The following is a 24,697-nucleotide window of genomic DNA, read 5'->3' as shown; positions in this document are numbered from 1 at the left end:
TCTAAAAGTATAACTTTTTTTTATATATATATGGTATTAGAGTCATTTTACCTATTAAATGAAACATTTTAGTTATTTTCTTCCTTGTGATCTATTTTTGTGACCAAAACTTGAAAATTGTCTATTTAGAAGAATTGCTCTTATTTATATCTAAGGAAGTTATATTTATTAGGCCTTTAGCTAAAGGTAAAACTTAGGAAAATAATGAATATGAATAAAATTTTGGGAACGATGAGAAATGATAGTTCTTTATCAAAATTAACAAGAAACAAATTTGCATTATATTTTTTTTACAAAAAAAAAAATAAATGAGAAGGAATGAAAGGAAAAAAAATATTCTTCATAAATGATAATTTTTTTAAAGAACATTAAGGAATATAGTGTTTCTCTTCGTTCTCTTGGTTACCGGTTGCACTTTTGGTTAGCTCACCGTACAGTTAACCATTATGCTAAACCTATTATACTGACTTTGTTCCTTTTTTTGTCAAATACTACTGACTTTGTTCTTTATGATTCTTTATTTATAGCTAATTAATTTTGAATTATGAATATTTATCAATAAGATTTGTTTCTCTTTTATTGTCAAATTATCATTAAATTAATAATCTAAAAGAATATTTAGGGGTTATAGTTAACTATTTAGGATTTTGTTTTGGTCTAACAAACCAGTTAATATAATTAAAAAATTCGTGTAAAGCACAATTTGGAAACAACATATAAATTTGAAAGAAGATTTTCATAAGTCAAGAAATATACATTAGCTATAAATAAATAATCATCAAGGACATCGTTAATAAACTGGCATGGCACAATAGTTATTCGTACGTTGAGCTTAGTAAGCAGGTGAGTTCGAATCTTCCCAAATAATTTGTACGTTTATTTATATCTTATAATAAATGTAACTTTGTTAGTTATGAATAATACATGATGGAGAACGTAACAACTACGATTGATGTAGCACAGTGGTTGGAAAGTAGGTTATGTCATTGCCTAACTCGGGTACGAGTTCTCTCGCCTGCAAGTTAATGTAAGAAATTTCTTTATATTTTTTTCAAATTTCTTTAAATATAAATATCCACGTATGTTATTTTTATAGACACGTAAGCAAGTCATAACGGCCCCTCGGATTCCATTATCTTTGACTAACGGAAAATAGTCAATATAAAAATCGAATTTTGTTAGTTTGTGTAGTGAACTTAAATTAATTGAATGTTAATGTATGTATTCGCACATGGTCCGAATGTATGTACTGATCGGGATCGCGGTCCTCTATTGATGTATGAATTTACCGATTTCCCTACGTATTCACCATGTGTGCACATACCCAACTTTATTTATGCAAAAAAAGTTTAATCATATGAATACGATCGATCGCTTGAGCCATGTTTTTGTGTTTGAACTTAATTCCATCGTAATAGGGTCTAGACTAGATCAGAAGAAGAAGAAAATAAAGTTTATATAGTATATTTTCAATATGACTGTCTCCTCGCATTAAAGATGGCTAGTTCGGTTTGAAGTTGATGACGCTGACTTGTATACTCACAAAAATGTAACTAGACATATTAAGAAACTGTTCCGCTTTTGAGTACTAGGGATCGTTATCCGCGCCAAAACACGGAGTTTTTGCATTCACAGAGCTTTTACATTTTAATCTATTTTTTTCTCTTGCTTACTAATCTAGCATTCACTTTTTCAATGCATTTTATCTTCACCATCTCCTCTTGTCTTGTTTACATTTGTTTTCACATTCTGTCGTTTGATTTGTCTTAGTTTTGACTTGTGTAATAACTTAACCCTGCTCATTCTTCTTTCATTCTTTATTGATTGATATTTTTATCTCGCTTAGCTCTGTGTTGCAACTAATTTGCTCGAATCATTTTTCATCATCTGCTTCGTACTCTTTTCATATTCATTAACTATTGTCTCTAATCTCTTTAAATCCTAAAAATCCTACATGTTCTTTTGTTTATTAAATCACATATTAAATATTGTTGAAACTGTTTATTTATTCTAATAAATCCTTACGATTATAACTAAGATGATATGGATAAAAGACTGATTATAATTTAGTTGAAATTAAAGTCTAAAGTAGAAGTTATTAAACTTGCAATACTTCTTTTTGTCATCCAAGATAGCTTTAGTCAAATCAATTATATTGATTTAGAAAATCCGTAAGCTATTTCAATCCCAAACAACCAAAAAACAGGCGCATTTGTTATTGACGTTTGCGGCGGGTTCCTTAACTATAAACATAATTGCTTGTCACAACTGTGTTTACAAAAACTACCCATATAAGAGTTTCATACTCATTTCTCTTTCTCTAGTCATCTCCTATGTTAGTAGCTATCATAATACAATCATCAAACAAATGACATATCTCTTGGTTCCATATAGAATATGCAAAAGGACTGTTTTCTGCAGACTCCATGATCACTGAGTATTATAAATATCAAACTCTGTCTATGGTCTATTTATATGTTGAGGAAATGCCTCGAAATGTAGCTTCCAAATAATGATTTCCAGGTCAACACATTGCATGTTAACCTCCACAATGGGATCAGCGGATCTGCAGATACCGCTACATGTCGAGTCGAACGCAGCTACACATATGTTCCCTGCTTGTGCCTTTCATTCACAATCTGCAATTCTCCCAAGAACCAGAATCAATGTTAAATGAGGTAAAAGTTCTAGAATCACAACAGACTTTGTATAGCCAAGCCAAAATAAACCAAACACCCAACGTAACATCCCCACTTGCCTATTTGTGCAGAAAATGACTTGATCATTATATAGTAGCACCGAGAAGTTAGATGGAGAATGAGGTATGAATGCAAAGTAGAAAAAAACAGTTAAAATCTTACTGATTATGAGAAATATAAGAAATCAATTCTCTTGAAATGACGTATAACTGTCCAATAGCGTGACAGAAGTACTTGTTCCTGTTTTCACCAAACTTCCAATTCTAAATGTATATATAAATCTATTAGAGTTATTGCCAGCCCTCTGTTGCGATATTTGTTAGCTAAAATAATCCATCCAACATAATAGGAAAAAGAAACCAACGAAATTGTAAAGTTAACCATCAGCTGAGATGCTTTTGTTGTCCTAACACATTGCAAGTTTAGTGATTTCACTGTCAAAAGCAACAAACTAAGCAGTCATATACATCCGATACATTTATTTACAAACGGTTCCTAGCACAGAAAAAGTATATTATTATGTTACAGATGATAAGTTTGATACATAAATACAGTTTAGAATTTTTTTCAACTGAACATTTGTGCCTACTGAATTACCTTACAACACCCACTGCATTGTGATTTTGGCATGTTAAAGCTGAGAATCAACATTGGAGCTTGCGTTAGCATTTGGAACATGAAATATAGCACCATCAATTTCCAGTGTTAATTCCATTGACAATAGTTATGCAAAAGAACTCTGCTAGTAAGGTAATCGTGATTAATAATTCTTTACATCTTAGTGTCGTACAAATTCAAAACGATAGACACTTACAATCGACGGCTCTCAAAGATGGATCGCAAACCATCTAATGATATGCTTACCTCGTCGTATAAGTAATCCATGTCACTTCCCTCCCAAGGGTAACGTTGCTGGTGCAGATCAATTCCCTCCGCCTCTTCCTCATCATTAGGATGCTCTGCATTATACCTATGTAAGGTTCAAATTTATGTCGCTAGAATTATCAGAGAAAGAAATATAAAGTACCCTCCAAATCTTCAGGAGCATCGACATTTTTTTTATTCAATGATCTTCATTCAACCTAACAACCATCAAAATAAAAAGAATGTGAGGCACATAATCTTCAAAATCCAAGTTTAATGAATGAAAAAAAAACTCAGGAAGACAGAAAATGTCAAACACTCACTGGCTTCTTCTTCTTTTACTTCTTGGCTCCTGTGAATGAACTGTCAAAACCATCATTATTTGCAGGAAAAAAGATTAAACAAAGCAACTGATGAAAAGAAACAAATATGTTTCACAACACATAAACTCTTCTTGAACAATCAGGCAACGAATAGTATGTCTCCCGTGTGACTCAGCTGAGTCCTCGATGGCATCCTAAACGACAAATGTCTTCATCTTCTTCTTGGTTAGATCAAAGGGTGCAAACTAAGGATGACCAAAGAAAATTAAAACCACACAATCATGATTTATCAAGCCAAATAAAAGAACCGATGATGAATTTATTAAAGATGGGGAGATTTAAAGACTAAAGAAGAAAAACTGATTCATGAAACTCAAAGAGTCAATCTGTGTTTCTTAGATGAGTCATGAACCGATGATTAAAAATTGAAAGCCCTAAATTTTCATTGAAGATAACGCTTAAAGATCAAAGAGGTTTATTGGGCTTTTTTTAACGAATCCCATTTCAAAACGTGAGTTATAAAGTATTTATTAAATCATTAGATAAAATAAATATGTGTGGGTCCCACAGAGAAAACTGAAGAAGCAAAGGTTTCCGACCTTCATAGATATATATTTGTTTCAACCATCAATGTATAAAAAATTATTTAGCTCAGTGGTATAAATGTTGTTGTTTAAATTTCAATAACCCGGGTTCGAATCACAGACTTGACACTTTTTCACACTTTTTAAAAGTGAGACCCACGAATCGGTGACCAAATGCCCTATTATGATGTAGATTGTATCTTTGTTTTTTTTTGTTTTTTTGGTGTAAAGTATTGTATCTTTGTTTCTATCGAATCGCTCGTTAGGTCATGAAACTGTGTTGTATGTGTGAATTTGTTAGAGGGAGCTTCTCTTCCAACATTATTTTGTTTATTCCTCTAAGCAACAAAAAACAAAATAGAACGGTATCGATACGAACATCTTCTTCATCATTCGTTAATTACCAACCCTATTAATATCATAGCCAATCTTTTATTATTTTTTTTTCAAAGAAATTAGCATTAGATGTATGGTATATAGTTTACAACAGCAAAGTTTTTTAAAATAAATACTTTAACATAATAGATTTAAGAACGATGATATCAACAACTATCAATTTTAGCCGGTGTTATGAATATTTTGTTATGATATTAGAAGTAATGAAACAATATGATGCTAACGAGCGTGTGTATATTAGTATGTAGCCAATTACGGCTGGTGTTCTTTTGGCTTAAAACTTATTGAAGGTTAACTGTTACTGACTATTCCTTCACCGAAATATTACGTGGCAGTGTCAGTACTCTTTATTCGTGGTCAAATTATGGCGGTCCGTTGGAATTTCTTTTTGTTGCTAATAATTTTTTTTGAGGTATATCAAACAAAAAAATAAAGTCTCCACACTTGGTGCCATAGCAAAAACACTAAAAAACATAAAACCAAAAGTAATCGATAATATAACTGTTCAGCTTGGTAGTGAACATGACTATAATAGCAATACGATTTTGAAGCGTATGAAATGAGAGATCGAGCTGAGACTGATACACAAGAAAAAACCTAAAAATAAAGAGAACATCGGCAAACAAAGCGAACAAGAAGCTGATTCAAACTGATGTCCGAACAAAAGACCGTTTCTCTTATGAAAGAAAAAAAGAGAATCCGCTCAAGGACTGCCCTCTAAATCCGAGCTGGGACAATCTTCCGAAACTAAGATCCGGCCCTAGCAGGACAACATCAACCTCAGAGCTTAATAGCGCTCAACCTAAACTGCCAAACTCGTCCTCAAAGCTGGCTAGACGTAAGGGTCAGCATCACCACTCCAAAACCTTACTACTTCCTCTAGAAGCTAAGTGAACCGAGACCACAATAAAACTAAGAGACTTCACAACCAGTAATTGATAGACTTGCTATACAAAACCTGAGCAACAAGCAACGCGAAATTTGAAAAATGATGGGAGATGAACTAGCAAGTATTGTGGCCATGGAGACTTGAACTTTAGAGGGAGAGCTCATGCCTCCACTCCAGAGACAAAGACCCTGGGACCGAAAAACGCAAGCCGAGCTCACACTAGGAAGGTCCTTCCAGTTAGATGGCCACTATCAACAGTACAATCCTTACCGAAGAGACATATGAAGCGTTGCAAACCTCAGGAGCAACCACCAATCCAGCATATGAGAAGGAGGAGAAGCCGTTGTTGCTACAACACCGCCCCTCATCACGTATCAGTTTGTCAATGGCAAACTCACCTAATACCATTGTTTCGATAAAAATGAGGTGTCAAGATGAGACCTGAGAGAGGAGCGCATCACAAAGGAAATCGTACACCGGAGAGGAAGATAGACTTGACGGGAGTAGCGGAGCCTTCTCACAATGCCGGAATAGCGTTGGACAGGAACAACCGAGACGATTTGAAGAAGACGAGTGCTAGGGATTGGGAGAAAAACACAATGAATCACATGTTTGCAAAATTATGTGTGGACAAGTGTTGTTGAAGGACTTCTCCGCTGAAAGAAATGAGTAAACAAAGAAAATTAAAATAACAAGAAAAAATAATAAATGAGCAGCCTATGCAAAATTCCAACTAGAATGATGATCTATATGTTAGGAGGACTTTCACTACCAACATTGCTACTAATTTCTTATCTGGCGAGTACCTTAAAATTGTGACATCAAACGGAAAATCAAGTTGTCCTAGCACAAAGAAATTTGAGTCTTGAGAAACAGTCCTTAGTTTTTGTTTACTCTCTCATTGATTGCCACAGAGCGACCGCCATGTACCGGCTTCATCTTTCGTGTGTCTATGATCTCCTCCTTTGTGGATCTCTTTTCATTGGTGGGGTGGTTTCATTTTAAGATTTGAGTCGGCTTCAAATCCTGAAACTCTAGTGATTTTCAGTTCGAACTCTGGGTGGTGGTCTTGCTAGATGATGGTGACTTCTCCCCCTTCGCTCCGCTTATGTTTCTGTTGGTGTCTTCGACCGGTCCAAATTTTCTTTGCTTCTTGTGTTTTCTTCAAGAGTGATGGCATGTGAGGTGTCGTGAAGCCTCGCCTGAGCTTGCGTGCTTGTTGGTGTAATGCTGGTGGTGTTCACGGTTCAGATGGTGAATGATTTTGCGGTTCTAAACTCCTTTGCTATTTTTATGCCCGTAGTCTATGGTGGTGGCGTGAGAGTTTTAGTGGTGGTGAGGCTTCAGATTCTTTCCCCGATGTTTTCTGGTGGCATGCGCTTCGCAGGTGGCGGCGCGTGTCCGGTGAAAGCACGAATGTCAACGAGTCATGTGGAAGCAACTCTGGTGACTCGTTGGTGGTGCTTTTTTCCTGGTTCTTCATATAGTATTCTCATCAGTGTAGTCCCCGTTCTTGGCTTTCTTCTCGTTATAAAATAAGTGGCTTTGGTTTTGTTTCCTATGGTGGTGTTGGTTATGTTCTAGTGTTTGTGCGGCAGTCTACCTTCATTTCTCTTTCAAGTTTGTCTCCGGAGAGTTAGTCGATATGCAGTATGCTTTCTCTATTTGAGTTCTCGATTCAATGGGTGTAGACGGTCGGAGGATCGGGTTTGGAGACAATAATCTTTGGATTTTCCTTCTGAACAACAATATCCTCGCGTGAAGGATCTCTCTCGTGCTGTTGGAGGTTGCGTATGTCGGGTTTCTTGGTTGGTTTGTGCTTTAATCATTTAGGTTAATTTGTGTCAGTTGGATGTTCGAAATCCGTCGGAGCTGTGGCTTCTAGGTTCGAGGGCATCTATCTCTCGATAGCTAGAGATAACTGGCTCTTTTTTCGACCGTCTAGATCGTTTGGTGTCAACCTGCTCCTTTTTAAGCTAGTTATTAGGCTAGCTTTTCTGCATGGCTTTCATTTATATATCACTTTCTATTTTTGTTGTTTAATTTTAATTTTTGTACTCTGCTACTAGTTTCTTTGTAATCTGTGTCAAAAACTTGAAACTTTGGTATAATAATTTAACATTTTATCCAAAAATAAAAGAATTTGAATCAAAAGATGGTATTCCAAAACAGATATCTTATTGTCCTTTATGGTGAACCACGCCTACTCGAGATCTCTAGGTTGGCTCCATAGTCTTACATCTAGAGCTCATGCATGCTCCTGAAACATCCATATACTAGACACTAGATGCACTTAAATAATAAAAAACCAAAACTGACGAACTATAAAAGAATTATAAAACATCCATAGTCTACTTCTCTCTCCCAAAGAGCAATTATCCTAGCCCAGACTGTTACCCGGCTAAATTCTTCGCTGCCCATTGGGGAATTGTTGGGAATGAGATGATTTCTGCTGTTGCGGATTTTTTTGCTTCAGGTGCTATCCTACAATGTGGGAACAACAATTCTCACCCTTATTCCCAAAAAGACTTAGGCCTCGAGGATCTCTGAGCTTCGACCTATCTCTTGCTGCAATACAGTTTACAAGGTTATCTCCAAGTTCTTGGCAAATCGGTTGAAAGCGACTCTTCCGGATACTATCTCCAACACTCAATCAGCCTTCATTCCAGGTAGACTTTTGGTCGAGAATGTCCTCATGGCCATAGAGTTGGTGCAATGTTATAATTCAAAGAGTATTTCCAAAATATGTATGTTGAAAGTTGATCTCAAAATAGCTTTTGACTCTCTTAACTGGGACTTTATTATTGGGTGTTTCAGACTCTCAGATTCACGGACCACTTCGTCAACTTGATTCAACAATGCATCACCACAACAAGGTTTTCCATCTCAATAAATATTGAATTATGTGGCTTCTTCAAGGGTACTAAAGGTGTGAGATAAGGGGACCCAATATCCTTGATATATGGTGTTTTTGGCATCTTGTATATATGTTTTCTAATTGGTTTTTAAGTTTTTATCGAGTCTTCCTAGTCCTTTTCGAGTCATTACAGGTCTGGAGTTGCATTGGATGGGAGATAAACCAGTTGGAGGAAAAGAAGAGAAAAATAATGCAATTTGGAGTTTTTCACGCAGAGCAGTCGTGCGGAGCAGTCTGATGTGCCTGTTCCAGCGGCAGAGATTTTTAAGGAAGTTTCCAAATATTTCGGGATTTTACCTAGGGCTTCCCCCTTTTACTCCTTGGCCGCCACAGACCTGCATATATATCTTTTCTTATTATTCTAGACATTCTACGCTATTTTTCAGAGAGATTTTAGAGAGAGAAAATTGGTACTCTTGTTAAGGGAGAAGAATCTCTACATCCTTTTGAGAAGATTTCTAAACCCTCTTTGCTTTTTGTTATTGATTCAGGCATGTTTTCTTCATCTGTTATCTCTATGTTTTCTCTGTCCATGGCTGAGTAATCCACTTGCTTAGTCTAGGGTGTTAGGGTGGATCCGTGGGTTAAACATAGATAAGTGAATCCATTGATTGTCTTCATTCAAAACTGTTCTTAATGCTTGCATTAAACTGGCCGCTTAATGTTAGATCCTAGGTTTAACCTGTTCATTAACCGTATAATAGGTTGCTAGATCTGTTATGAATGAGCATTGCATCCCTAGTCAGCGAGAGTAGATATTAGGGTGTATTGTGAACATATCAGACTTGATCTCTAAAGCTTGCTAGCGTGTCTTGATCCAAACGAGAGTTTAGGCATCAAGACCGACTTGCAAAGGAATCAATACTACGAGAGAGGGTTGATTCAACCTGAGTGATCCGAGTTCTGGACTTACTCTTAATTGAACTTGAATAATTGTTTGGCTCACACTTTTTTAACACCCGATCAAACCACCCTAGGCTAGCATTCTTAATCATCTGAAAAACCTTAAATCAATCTCTTACTTGCTTGTTACGAAATCAACTTTAAAACCCCAATATTGTTTTAGCTTGATATTGATCCTATAGAAATAAAGTGTAATCATTGGTCTCCGAGGATTCGATCATAAAGTGCTACATCGACATACCATTCGATTGTGGTAGTGTTCACATTAGATTAATTGGTGTGCGTATACACGTAATATCAATCCCCATCACCTTTTGTACTCTCGATGGAAGTGATATCTTAAATGGTCAACTCTGAATTCAGAAACAACAGGATTGGATATCATCCATATGCTGTGAATACTCAAATCACTCATCTTTCTATTGTTGATGACATTATGATATTTGTTTATGGCGAAAAGGACTCTTTGGTTAACATAGCCTCTACACTTGATACCTTCTCTGTATGGTCAGTGTTATCAATGAACCGAAGCAAAACATATCTCTTTGTTGCAGGCTTGAATCAGGAAGAAACTTCTGACATATCTAGTCTCGCATTCTCCCTTGGATCAATGCCTGTGAGATACTTGGGCTTACCGTTAATGCATCGGAAGCTATGAATTTGTGATTATAGACCTCTCATCGATCAACTAAAGAGAAGGTTCTCTTCATGGACTTCAAGGGCTCTATCATATGCTGGAAGGAGAACCAGATATGCTCAGTTATCTTTGGGACAATCAACTTTTGGTTTTCATCATTCATTTTTCCAAAAGGTTGTATTGCTTCTATCTCTTCGTTGTGTTCAAGGTTCTTGTGGAACGGTAACATATGACAAGGCAGTGGCTAAAGAATCCTGGAATTCAGTGTGTCTTCCCAAAATGCAAGGTGGACTTGGTATAAGAATTCTCTTACAGTGGAAAAAAATTCTAACATTAAAATTCGTCTAGCTCCTTTTCTCTGATCATGAGTCTTTATTGGCAGCTTGGACAAAATTTTATAAATTGAAAGAAGCTAGCTTATGGAGCATCGACGCTAAAAAGCAATCATCATGGATCTGGAATTCTATCCTCAGCTTACGACCAGTAGCAAAGAATTTCATCAGATGTCAGCTTGGTAATAGAACAAGAGCAAGCTTTTGGTTTGATCATTGGTGTGAACTAGGTCCTCTCACTAAAATTTGTGGACCTAGTGGCCCTAGAGAACTCGGTATAAGTCTAGATTCCTCTGTCTCAGATGCTTGTTCTGAAACAGATTGGCGTACTAAACCAACAAGATGATGCCAAATTGAGGATGTTCATTTCATGTTGTGCTCTATTCCTCTTCGCTCCCAATCCACCGCCATAAACTCATACTGAGACTAAATATGGTGTTTCAGATGAATTCTCTGGAAAATTTACTTGGGAAAGTCTACAGCCTCGTGGATAGGTTCAAGAATGGGCGGATTTTGTTTGGTTTAAGGGCTCCAAGACGAGCCATGCTTTCATGATGTGGATAGCACAGATCAACATACTGCCAACCAGAACTCACCTAGTTTTGTGGGGGTATTCAGACTGTCGATTGCTGCTGCATATGCAACCACTACCGGAAAAACAGAGATCACTTTGTTTATGCATTGCCATTTTAGTAAAAAGTTTGGATTATGGTGATCAATCGTCTAGGTTTTGTTCTCTTTCTCTTCCACACTTGGACAGCTTTGGTTTCTTGGATTGGTGCAAGAAACAACAGATGTCCTTCCACTTTGCGCAAGCTCGTCTCCCAAGCCACAGTCTACAAACTCTGGCGTGTGAGGAACAACATGCTCCACAACAACACTGCATCCACGCCTCAACTCACTTTCAAATTCATTGATAGGCTGATCCCCGATTTAATTCTTGCAAGGCAAAAAAAAAGAATGTTCAAAAATTGATGCAATATTGGCTTAAGTATGAGTAGAGTCTCAATCACTTTGTCCCTTAGCTTATAAAGATGTGACATTTTCTGTTTTTGTTTTATTTTGCTCCGATTGACCTCCAGTTTCTAATTTTGTATAACTATAAACCTCTTCGTTTGATAATGATGTACTTATCAAAAATAAAATAAAATAAAGGATACTTCAGATCAGTTAACTCTAATGTCAAGTATTTGCATATATATATATATATATATATATATATATATATATATATATATATATATGTGTGTGTGTGTGTGAGTTTTTTTGTATCGACTATCTTTATATATAAAGTACATCTATGTATAATATACTAGGATCGGCCCGCCCTACGGGCGGAAAGTTAATAATAAAAACTGTTTTATTTAAATTTATATTAATTTTATGAAGCATTTAAAAATCATGGTGGATTGAAAACTATATTATAAAAAACAATAATGAATAGAATTCTAAGAACACATTGTTATTGCAAGTAGAGTACCTCACTAATATTTTTATTATTATTTTTGTACATAATTTAGTTATTAATAATTTTAAAAATTAAAATAAAAAAACATGTAAAATGATACCACATGTATTCACCGATTCTTTAAAAATGTATGAAAGCTCTTCCTACAGGTACCACTCTTGCTCTTTTTTTTAATCCTTTATCTTTCTTCATTTTCAGCTTTTAATATTTTTAAATTTGTTAGAGACTGATGAATTTCAACCGGTGTGAGTGCCCTTATTTTTAATAAACATTTTTGGTTTGGAATTAAAATGACAATGTCCTTCATTATTCTATTTTTTCAGAGAATACAAAATTAGCAAAAAACAATTCAGAATAATATGATAATATATATATATATATATATATTCTTATTATTCTTAGTTCAATTTAACATAATAAAAGAAAATATTAACTTTGAATAGATAATAGGTGAAATTTCATGTTTACCACATTCATGGTACCATTATTGATCTTTACCATCACTAAATGTGCATTTTAAAAAATATATTTTCAATAAGTGGCAAAAGACTCTTATATCCTTGTTCTTGATATATATATAACAAATAATTATTTAAATAAAAAACATATTTTTTTTATGTTTTCGAATTATACTTTTTTAAAATTCAAACTTTTTTATAATTATTTTTTGGAATTGTTTTGGTTTATTTTATTTTATTTTTTAATTCTACAGATATAAGATATGTTCGGTTATTTATAAAATTTGATTCAATTCTCGTTTAGATATTTTGTTTTTTTGGTTCAGTTTGGACAACAAAGTGGGGAACCAGCTAATATCAAAAACAAAATCGGGTCTCTTTCGGTTACGGGCGTTTCAGATTATTTTGGTTAATTTGAGTAAATTTTATTGATAACTTGTTTTTTGCCAGAAAAAAAAACAGGTGATTTAAGTTTTTTGGATAAATTATCAGGTAGTTTATATAATTTTAAATAATTTAGGGAAATGGTATTCATATAGTTCATTTTGGATAGTTCAGTTTATAAATAATAAGTTTATGATATTTGTTACTAAGTTTATGATATTTGTTACTGTAAAACTAAGTTTATTTAATATTTTAGATTTGTAAATTATATTTCAAATTGAGATACTTATTGATTTTGGTTCGGTTCTCGTTTGTTTTTGATATTTTAGTTTCAGAAAAATATAGAATACATGATATATAGAAATATACCTGATTTATGAAATTTGATTTAGTTTCGATTTAGTTTTTTATTTGGTAAGGTTCGATTCTTCAGTTACGGTAAACACATGGCTAATTTCACGTGTGCAGAGCTTTGTAGTACTGGTTAACGGCACATCGATTTTAATGTTTGATCTCAAACCTCTCGTCATTCTATTTATTTATAAATTAAAATTGGGATACAATTATTGACCATATATTAACATAGAAAAATAAATCTGCGGATGAATCAAATCTATTTTTCATTTGCTAGTTGACTATAGTATTAACATAGAAAAATAAATCTGCGGATGAATCAAATTGGGATACTATTTTTCATTACGGCTGCTGGTTCAGAGGAGGACTTTGTAGGTTACCGGAGTTGAAAAATTAGAGTTGTATAAGGCCCAAAATTTATAAGTCTGAAGCTCCAATAATGTTGTGGCGGACACGTGTCGTCTCTGCAGCGAACGACTTTCCACGTGGCAAAGCAGGAGATATACCAACATATTTATATATATATATAGATTTATGTGTTGACAAAAAAAAAAGTTGACAAAAAAAATGTATAATATATTTATGTCACGGATTAGCAAACTTAGGAATAACCAAATTGAAAAAGAATCAACTGTTTGGTAAGGTTCACTGGTTCAGAACAATTTCAGTTTCAATTTCGTTACTCATAAAGCATTAACATTTTTCAAATAGGGGAATTTTGACAGGAAAGTACACCAATCGATTTTTCGTTTGGTTAAACCGAGTCAAATAAGAATTATATATTCCTTTTTGTAAAAAGGATTTTTAACGTTAAAACCCCTCAACTAAATTTGTTTTGGATAAAAACCCATAAACTAAGTATTTAACGAAAAAACCCCTAAACTAACTTTATTTAATGAATTAAACACCAACGGGTCATAATTATCATTACTACCGGTAAATCTTTAGTTTAGAGATTTCTACATTAAGTAAAAATAGTTGAGGGGTTTTACCGTTTAAAAAAAAATATTAAAATTTTATAATATTATCTAAAAATTAGTAGTTTAAATTTTCAAAATTAGCATTCTTTAATTTTTTTTTGTAAATATATAAGTTTGATGTGTTTTTAACATCAACATTATGTATGTATAAATTAAAAATGTAAAAACCTAGAAAATGTAATAAAAATTATATCTTATCTAATAAAAATGTAAGAATAAATCTTTAGATAGTTTTTAAAAATGTAAAAAACAAGAAAATTATATAAATATTTACCTGTAATAAAATTACTAAAATATTAAAAATGTAAAAAACAAGAAAATGTAATAAAAATTATATCTTATCTAATAAAAATGTAATAATAAATCTTTAGATAATTTTTATTATATATATTGTATTTTAATTTATATATATACAATATTAGTGTTAAAAACACATCAAACTCATATATTTACAAATAAAAAAAATGAAAAATGCTAATTTTGAAAATTTAAGTTACTAATTTTTAGATAATATTATAAATTTTTTTTTTATTTTAATTGTAAAATCCCTCAACTATGTTTACTTAATGTAGAAACCCTTAAACTAAAGATTTACCAGTAGTAACGGTAATTATGACCTGCTATGGTTTAATTCATTAAATAAAATTAGTTTGGGGGGGTTTTTTCATTAAATAATTAGTTTGGGGGTTTTTATCCAAAACAAATTTAGTTAAGGGGTTTTAACGTTAAAAATCTTTATAAATATATATATATATATTTGTAACACTCCTCTTTATATTCTTTCCTCTTTTATTTGGTCACCATATTCAAAAGTTAAAAAAGGAATTGTTTGTAATTGTATGTAGATAAGGTCACCTATTGCTTTCCGTGGACGTAAATTAAGAAACTATTGTATCAAATAAAATATTATGCTTTTATATAATCTCGAGAACTATACTTCCTCTGAAACACGCCTCAATTATGCGAGCTAATACTTAAATCCACCAGACTATATTTTATCTTCAAAGTTTTCAACATAATATCTTTTTTATTCAACGAGCTTCTTTGAGCCTAAACAAGAAAACAGACATCAAACATTTGAAATATTATGGACGCAGCAGACAAGAAAGTAACGAGGTGTTTCAGCTGCACGAGAACAAAGAAAAAGAAGAACAAAGAGGATGAGAAATTAATTGCATCTAGAGGAATCGCAAAGAGATGGAGGGATCTGAGTGGCCAAAACCATTGGAAAGGGTTGTTACAGCCGTTGGATCAAGATCTTCGGCAATATCTAATACATTACGGCGAGATGGCCCAGGCTGGCTATGATACTTTCAACATAAACACCCAATCTGAATTCGCCGGCTCTAGCATTTACTCCAGAAAAGATTTCTTCGCCAAGGTAACATCAAAGTTAAAAATACAAAACGTCCTAATTGGTATGCATTGTCAAAAACGTTCTAGTTTGTAAGCGCTAAATATTATGAACCACTAATACAATGCTACGTATTCTAAAGAATCTATCAAATTGACCATTAATACAATGCCAAGTGTTCTAAAGAGTCTCTCAAAATAACCATTAATATCATGCCAAGTGTTCTCAAGAATCTTCAGTTTTTTTCATAAGTGTCTCATTCCTGAAAACATCTCATGAACTTTCCTTTATTTTTATTAATTTTATTTTAATAATAAAAATCATAAACTATCCTCAGTTAAATGCTCTAAAGTTCTTTAAAACTGACCGTTCTTTTTTAATAATAAAATCATGATCACATTCTTCGGTCAATAAAAAATCGATGTATACTAATACACTATATGTGATATGCCGTTTTGTCCCTCGAGTGAGAAGGCATAATTTATCCCTAAACACAGCCTTATTTGTTGTAGTGTATACATAGTTCACTCAACATTTTCGTTGTTTTTCCCCATTTTCACGATTCTAACTCCGCAATAACACTATTAGAAGGAAGAAAATACTTATATACAATAAAAGGAAATGTATCCTTATTATGCAAGAAATTTGATTATTAAAACACGTGCAGGTTGGTCTTGAGAAAGCGCATCCGTATACAAAGTACAAAGTGACTAAGTTTCTATTCGCGACATCACAGATCCACGTGCCTGAGTCATTCCTATTGTTCCCAGTGTCACGCGAAGGATGCACAAAGGAATCGAACTGGATAGGCTACGTGGCGGTGACAGACGACCAAGGCACGGCGGCTCTTGGTCGGAGAGATATAGTTGTCGCTTGGAGAGGCTCAGTGCAACCACTTGAATGGGTCAACGACTTCGAATTCGGTTTCGTGAACGCCAAAAAGATCTTCGGTGAGAAAAATGATCAAGTACAGATTCATCAAGGTTGGTACTCAATATACATGTCTAAGGACGAAAGGTCACCTTTTAATAAGGCTAATGCTCGTGACCAGGTAATGTGTTGATCACTTGTTAAACGACGATTTTACCCTTTGGGTATTTTGAGAAATTCTATTGATGAATTTTTGAAATGACATAAGGTATTGCGAGAGATTGGGAGATTGTTGGAGAAGTATAAAGACGAAAAGATCAGTATAAGTATTTGTGGTCATAGCCTTGGAGCTGCCATCGCGACGCTAAACGCTGCCGATATTGTGGCTAATGGTTATAACCGACCAAAGAGCCGTCCTGACAAATCTTGTCCCGTTACGGCCTTTGTCTTTGCTAGTCCTCATGTGGGCGATTCTGACTTTAAGAAACTCTTCTCCGGGTACGTCCTATTAAATATTTACATTTACAACAGTTTTATATTGTCATCTAATAAAAAAATAGTACTCCTCTTTACAAATATAAAACATATAATGATATTTTCATTTTTTTTTTGTTATGAGCCAAATTTCAGATAAATCCTTAAGAACTTTTTTGGCTAGATGAATGTGGAAGCTGATAAATGTGAAAAACATACAAATACAAACTCATTAATTAGTTTTTCAAAACGTTTTTTCGTTGACTTTCCAAATATATAATTTTAATATTTAGGGTTTTGAAGTTCCGTTGGAAAGTTTTTTTTTTTGGTAAAAACCTTTGGAATGTTTTGTGGTCTACATGCAAACAATTTTTTTTGATAACTATGGGGATCTCGAAGATTTTCTAGGTTCAAGGCTAGTTTCACGAAACTTTGCATCTGGTATAGACGAATATTAAATCAATTTAAAGTACGGCTAGATGATCAATGCTACTCTAACCCATGACAGAAATTCCAGATGGAATCTTTTTACCACTAGACCAAAGCGTTTTGATTACATTCAAACATTCAAGCCCCAACATTCAAACCTTAACCGAATGATATTTGAGAAAACACTAAAAACATAAACTAATAAGACCAACAAAACACGAATATAAAACTTCATTAATTAATTTTATGTAAAATATTAATTTCTGAAAGTAACAACCGTCATGAAAGTTATATATAATATCTAGCTTTAATCTAAATTAAACAATTTTTTTACTGATACTATAATATGTACTAGTCACCAAAAATAATAGCATCCCGATATTGTAATTAGTACCCTGGATTAGCGTTATACTGGTTCTAATAATAACATATGTACTTATCTTCCATGGTCAATTTTTTTTCAAATGAAACGTGACTTATATAATACAATAAATACAGATTGAAAGATCTCCGCGTGTTACGGGTAAGGAATCTACCGGACGTAGTTCCAATCTATCCACCCTTAGGTTACGCTGAAGTCGGAGACGAGCTTCCAATAGACACAAGAAAGTCACCATACCTGAAATCTCCAGGAGACCTGGCGACGTTTCACTGCCTAGAGGCTTACTTGCACGGCCTTGCGGGAACCCAAGGAACGAGCAAAGCTGACTTATTCAGACTCGTTGTGAAAAGAGACATTGGACTGGTCAACAAATCAGTGGATGGGTTAAAAGATGAGTATATGGTCCCAGGACATTGGAGGATTCTCAAAAACAAAGGTATGGTACAACAAAAAGATGGGTCTTGGAAGTTAATGGACCATGAGATTGATGATAATGAAGATTTTGATTTCTGATTTTTATTGTTATTGTTATACTTACGTTCTTAAGAGCATCATTATTCTAGAGATCCCTTAAGGGTCTCTCTCTTATTTTTTAATACTATTTAAATAGTAAATTTGGCTAAAAGACTTAGTTAAGAACTTTCAGCTTTTATGTTCTCCATTGCAAGTTTCTTATTTAAAGGTTCTTAAAAAAAATCATGATAAAACAACACATCAATGAAAATAAGCTTTGGTACATCTTTACGATGCGAGTAATGACACACCATAATCAATAACAAGAACAACAAAAGAAGAACATGTAACATGAAACAGAACATGTGCATACTCACATTGTAAACTGTTGAGTATCAAGAGGATAGTCAGCCTGGAACTCTGCAGACAAAAGCTTGTCGGCCTGGTAAGATAGTTTGTAAAGAGTTAAAAACTTTGAAGCTTATGGCACAATAAAACAACTTCTATTTAAAACTTTAAAACTGACTACAGAAAATGGTAAGTATAGCAATGCATTTATATAGAGTAGAATGCAATCAATCAGAAAACTTATTTTTAGCAATAATCCTACAGTTTTTTCATCACACTTTTAGCAATAAATCACAAAACGAAGATATAGTACAAGAGCTCACCTCATCCATCACAAGCATCGTCCAGTCTTTCAAAACGCACACTCTCTTTTTGGTAAGATCCAATATTCTTCCAGGAGTTCCAACGAGCAAATGTAAAGGTTGATGTAACCGGATGATATCATCTCTCAGACTGGTACCGCCAGTGGTGACCATAACCTGGATGTTCAAGTATTTGGAAAGCTCCTTGCAAACCTGTGAAGTCTGAAGAGCTAGCTCTCGTGTTGGAACTAGGAATCATGGCTGTATAAAAAATAAACACAGTCAAGACTGTAACTATATTTGTTCGCAAATACAGAAGGAGTTCCTAACAATAAACCAGCATACCTTGAATAAATGTGTATTTGGATCAATTTTCTCCAGAACAAGAATGCAGAAGGCACTAGTCTTTAATTTCCTGTGCCGTTTTTGGCTCTAGCAAGAAATTACTACCGGTTAAAGAAATGGGAATGCTCTCTTCTTGAATAGGAGATGGCTTCTCGAAACCCTTCTCGTATATTCCCTTTAAAAATCCCTTTTCAGAAAGTAATCTTCGAATTCATTTCCTTTTGTAGCTGTCACTTCCTGAAGACAATATTTGAACAAGAAGGTTCACATACACACATAAAGAGACCCTCCACTTATTAAACCAAATCTCAGAAGAAGGAAGCTATATCGCTGTCTGATAATGAGTATCAGGAGGTGGGACGCTCAACGTTGCCTTCCAATCTTGGCCGCTACTGAGAGTAACAGAGCCACTGAATCTATCAGCACAACAGAGATATCAGCTTCACCCTTCTAATCCAATCAATTCATTAAAAAAGTCTGAAGATCAAAACACATCGAACTTGAGGTTAGCCATTGGTTTAATCAAAACACAACAATATCGCAAAACCACATTATTAAAACAAGTTGTTTCATTACAATGATCCTATGATCTACAATCCAAGACCAAGCAGGGACAAATTGAAGCATATCAAATCAATTTTCGGCCAATCAACAATCAATTTAGTCCATAAAAAAATGTACCTGATTTGGGTCACTGTCAGAGTTGCATAGAGGAGGCTGAGTTCCAGATTCTCTTTCCTGATAACAATTGTTTGTCCAAGAAGAAAAAGGGTGAGAAACCCAATTGCGACGAGTGAGAAGAAGGTGATGACGATGAACAAGAAGAAGAACCATCAGCGTGAGAAACCCAATTGCGACGAGTGAGAATTGCGCAGAGAGATTGATCGGGACGGAGGAGGCGTTGGGGAGGAAGGTCGGGACGGAGGAGGCGTTGGGAAGTGATCGGAGCTCGGAAATCGTGAGGCGGAGAGGTAAAGCGTGGAGACGGAGGGTGGAGATGTACATGGGAAGAGAGTACCTCGTGTCGAGGTCAAAAAGCATGGCATCGGTGGGGACGAGGAGTGTGAGAGACTCGGCGGAGAGGATATCGAAGAGGATATCGAGGTGGTGATGACTTTTGAGAGATTGATTTTCTTGGAGATTGGACACGTGTACATACATTAAGAACCGTCTCTTGCTTTCCCTAAATAAGATATATCCCTTGTGTTAATATGTATTTTTGATTTTGTTTTAATTCAAAATTAACATAAGAGACCTATTAAGTCTTGGATAACGATGCTCTAAGTGTGTTGATATCTGGAGAGTTGTCACTTTTCACCTATTAAACTCTATTTTCATTTAAAAAGGTTAAGATCTATACAAACATCGACGCAAAAATAAAATAAGTAAACACGTGTACACCTAGCTTGATTGCCGTTACGTCTGAAATCATTTTTGTTTAACTTTTTATTTTAATATTATGGGTTTTTCTGAATCAATCACTCTGACCAAATCGTTTCATATAATCAAACCATCCACGAGTAAAGCGATAATCAACGTTCCATATAAAACATTTTGGCTAATAAATGTCACTGCCACTTGTAGTATATGACTAATCCCTTAATTATATAAACTAGACCATGATCTGCGCCCCAACGCGGATATGAATTTTCAGTTTTTAATTATTTATTTTATTAAAGGATGTATTTGTAATCTTCGTTCATATTATACTCATTAAGAAAATATTTTTTTTACATCTTAAACTATCTATTTTTATACGAATATATGATATCATATAAAAAATATAAAAAATGAGTATATAGAGTTAATTAGACAATTGTAAAAACAGAAAAAAAAATTTCGTGTGCGATATCAAATAAATAATGATCCGCCCAGTTAACAAAATTCATGAATTTTTAATGTGTAATTTTTTTATTTTGACCATTTCCTTAAAACTATATTAAATTTTACATATTTTAATTAGAATATTTTTAATATCTTTACCTTTTTATTTGAAATGCAACTCAATATTTTTTTAAAAATTACATTTTAAATTAAAATTATCCCAAAATATGATAAGTTTTGATGTAAACGAAAACTCAAATTATGTCAAAAATAATTATATTCAATGATAATAACAATTTAAATTGATTATTTTTAAGAAAATACATTTACAAAAACATTGTTTGAAAGAAAATTTATTTATCTTTCAAATATAAAATAAAAATATTATAATTAATTAATAAAAAATATAAATAAAAACCATAAATTTAGCAAATGACAACTGAGTTATATTATGCTAAAATTTTCTTTCTAACAATTCAGCAAATGACAAATGAGTTATGAGCAAATAATACCATATAATTTTTAAAAGCATAGTCATTCTTAAATATTTTTTGAATAAATAATTATTTTTAAATTTAATCAACTAAAAATAATATATGTACAATTGTATGAGCCAAATTCTACTTTTATTGATGCATGTTATATATTAGTGCTGCATGATTTAGGTAACATTTTAATGATGCACTTTTTTAAAACCTATATTATTAAAATTATGCACGTCAGGATAACTCATGAGTTTTCTAGGTTGATTAAATGACATTATGTCCAAATTTATTTAAGGATATTTCATTAAGGTAACTGAAAAAGACAAACAATAAAATAGGAAGTTTAAATTCATTTAAGCATATTTCATTAATTTAACTGAAAAGATAAGTAATAAATTAGGTAGTTTTATTCGTTTTAAAATATTTCATAAATGCAACTGAAAAAGACAAGAAAAAAAATAGGGAGTTTAAGTAATGAAGTAAGAATATTTTCAAATGGGTACTTCTCTTTTAATAATATAGATATTTCATTAATTTAACTAAAAAGATAAGTAATAAATTAGGTAGTTTTATTCATTTTATGATATTTCATAAATGCAACTGAAAAAGACAAGGAAAAAAATAGAGAGTTTAATTAATGAAGTAAGAACATTTTCAAATGGGTACTTCTCTTTTAATAATATAGATAGTTTTATTCGTTTTAAGATATTTCATAAATACAACTGAAAAAGGCAAGAAAAAAAAATAGGGAGTTTAATTAATGAAGTAAAAACATTTTCAAATTGGTACTTCTCTTTTAATAATATAGATATTTCATTAATTTAACTGAAAAGATAAGTAATAAATTAGGTACTTTTATTCGTTTTATGATATTTCATAAATGCAACTGAAAAAGACAAGAAAAAAATAGGAAGTTTAATTAATGAAGTAAGAACATTTTCAAATGAGTACTTTTCTTCTAATAATATAGATATATATATAGTTTTATTCGTTTTAGGATATTTCATAAATACAACTGAAAAAAGACAAAGAAAAAATAATAAGTTTAATTAATGAAATAAGAATATTTTTAAATGGATGCGTATCTTTTGATAAAATAAATATACAGTTTGAAATGTGCTCCGTCCTGTTGCATATCATGTGGAGTTTCACACGTCGGGAATTAAATGACAGTCTAGAAAAAAAAATACCAGAAAACAAAAGAGCCAAAATAGTTGATATAAAGGCCCAAATATACATAGCAACTATTTATTTATTGATTGGAATAATCAGGATTACGAAGTGTCGTAATATGTTACTAAGTGCATCTCCAACATAAACTTTATAATTTCAAATATATATTTTTTTGTCTTTAAAAATAAACTTCAAAACTTCAAAATTAGAGATTTAAGAAGTGAAACTTCATATTTAAAGTTTCACTACTCAAAACTCCAAATTTGAAGTTTCACTATCCAAAAATCTGAATTAATTTTTTTTTTTTTTACATTTTGGTACTTATAATTAATTACACATTATATTTATGATTTTTAAGTATTTTCTCATTTACCTTTTTAATCTTTAAAACTTTTGTATATCATAAATATTTTTTTTTTTATTTTTATAAATTCATATTTAAAAATTAGAATTAGACAACAAGAATATTACAAAAAAAAACTTAATAAAAAACTTTTAAAAAAGATACAGGAAGACATAATTATTACACAAATTTAAATAATACAATAACACTAATAGTCTAGTAAATTTGCTCTAGAACCTATAAAATATTGTCCAAACAAATTTGGTGTAACCGAAGATGGAGCATTACGGAAATAATTTTATGGAATAATGTGATATTTTGCTTGTACTTTAATATCTAATTATGTATTTCTGTTTATAATTTTATATTTTAGTGTAAGAATTTATTAATTACTATTACTATAATATTTTTATATTTGTGCCAGTTATTTATAATTTTTTATAGATTTATATTAATTATGACAAATATAAAGACAATAGTGTAAATTACAAATAATTTTGAAATTAAATTTGAAATTTTGTTTTTCACAAAAAATATTTTGAAACTTAAGTTTTGTAAACTGCAAAGTAGAATCTTTTTAGAGATGTTCGCTAAAAAGCTTCCTAATGTGTACAGTCCTAATCTTGTCCACGATATTCAGAAACAGGAATTCAAAAGAATTATATTTCTCCATAAGTCAAAATACATATATCCATCAAAATAGATAATTAATATTCGTTTAGCGCGAGTATGTATGAGTAGTCTATCACGTATCCTGGCATGGATTTAATTATGTCTAATTAATTCTAAGATCAATTTGGTAGATAAATACGATACGCATATATTATTTATATAACATGCAATAAGGCTGTTAAGCAAGAAAAAAAGAAATGCAATAAGGCTTAAGCTTTTGATTTTTAAATTTTTTCTATCAATTCGTCGTTGGTATGTTTCGACTCCTGAGTAGGGCATAAACAAAAATAATACCATTTTTTTTTGTCGACAGCAAAATAGTGCATGTATTGATCATCTGAGTTATTTGCATGTATACAAAAGAAGATAACATCTATTTTCTTATATGTAACCGAATTTTCTTTTATAGTATTTTAACTAGGTGATAATCCGCGCGCGGAGTGAGTGGCCAGAAGAGATTTTTTTTTAAAAAAAATTACAGATATTAGAAATTTTAAAGTTATAGACACAAATATTAGATCTAATGATATATATGGAACGAAAGTGTGAATGTATATATAATGTAAGCTTAAGTGTTTTTTTGAAAAATATTGTTTTTTTTTTGAAAAAGATTGTTTTGTGTAAATTAGATATATTTTATGTAAAAAATATATAATAGTATGAAATAACTTTTATTAATTTATTATGAATTTAAGACAAAACAAAATATAGGAAATAGAATATGATTATAATATAAAAAACATAAGTAATAGAAAAATAAAATATGAAAGAAACAAATTATAAGGAAACAAATAAAAACTGATAAAACCAAGATGCCGTGAAAATGGTCTTCAGAACTACTCGTTTGCAATCCTTTAGAAAGAAATAACTAAGAATTAGTTTACCAAACTAAACATAACTACTTAAAAAATTCACTAAAGGAACTGATATACCACTTTCTAAAACGGAGTTAAAGCCAGCCATTTGTTTGCTTGAGGGAATGTTTTGATAATTAGGAAGTCGAGAAGAAGTGTGTGGTGAGTCGATGAATTGTAGAAAACATATATATTTATATT

At 32.4% G+C, this 24,697-nt stretch overlaps 1 protein-coding gene across 1 annotated transcript; it reads left to right on the top strand.

Moving 5' to 3' along the window:
- Positions 1 to 15,059: 15,059 nt before the first annotated feature.
- LOC106399641 (phospholipase A1-IIgamma-like) lies at positions 15,060 to 18,356 on the top strand. The gene is made up of 4 exons (XM_013840099.3): positions 15,060 to 15,569; positions 16,210 to 16,593; positions 16,681 to 16,910; positions 17,814 to 18,356. Exons 1-4 carry the CDS (start codon positions 15,276 to 15,278, stop codon positions 18,208 to 18,210), a joined length of 1,305 nt encoding a protein of 434 aa, XP_013695553.2. The 5' UTR covers positions 15,060 to 15,275; the 3' UTR covers positions 18,211 to 18,356.
- The last annotated feature ends 6,341 nt before the right edge of the window (positions 18,357 to 24,697 follow it).

The sequence above is a fragment of the Brassica napus genome, chromosome C3 (assembly GCF_020379485.1).
Source record: "Brassica napus cultivar Da-Ae chromosome C3, Da-Ae, whole genome shotgun sequence".
Taxonomy (NCBI): Eukaryota; Viridiplantae; Streptophyta; class Magnoliopsida; order Brassicales; family Brassicaceae; genus Brassica; species Brassica napus.
This window is presented reverse-complemented; position numbering and strand designations above follow the sequence as displayed.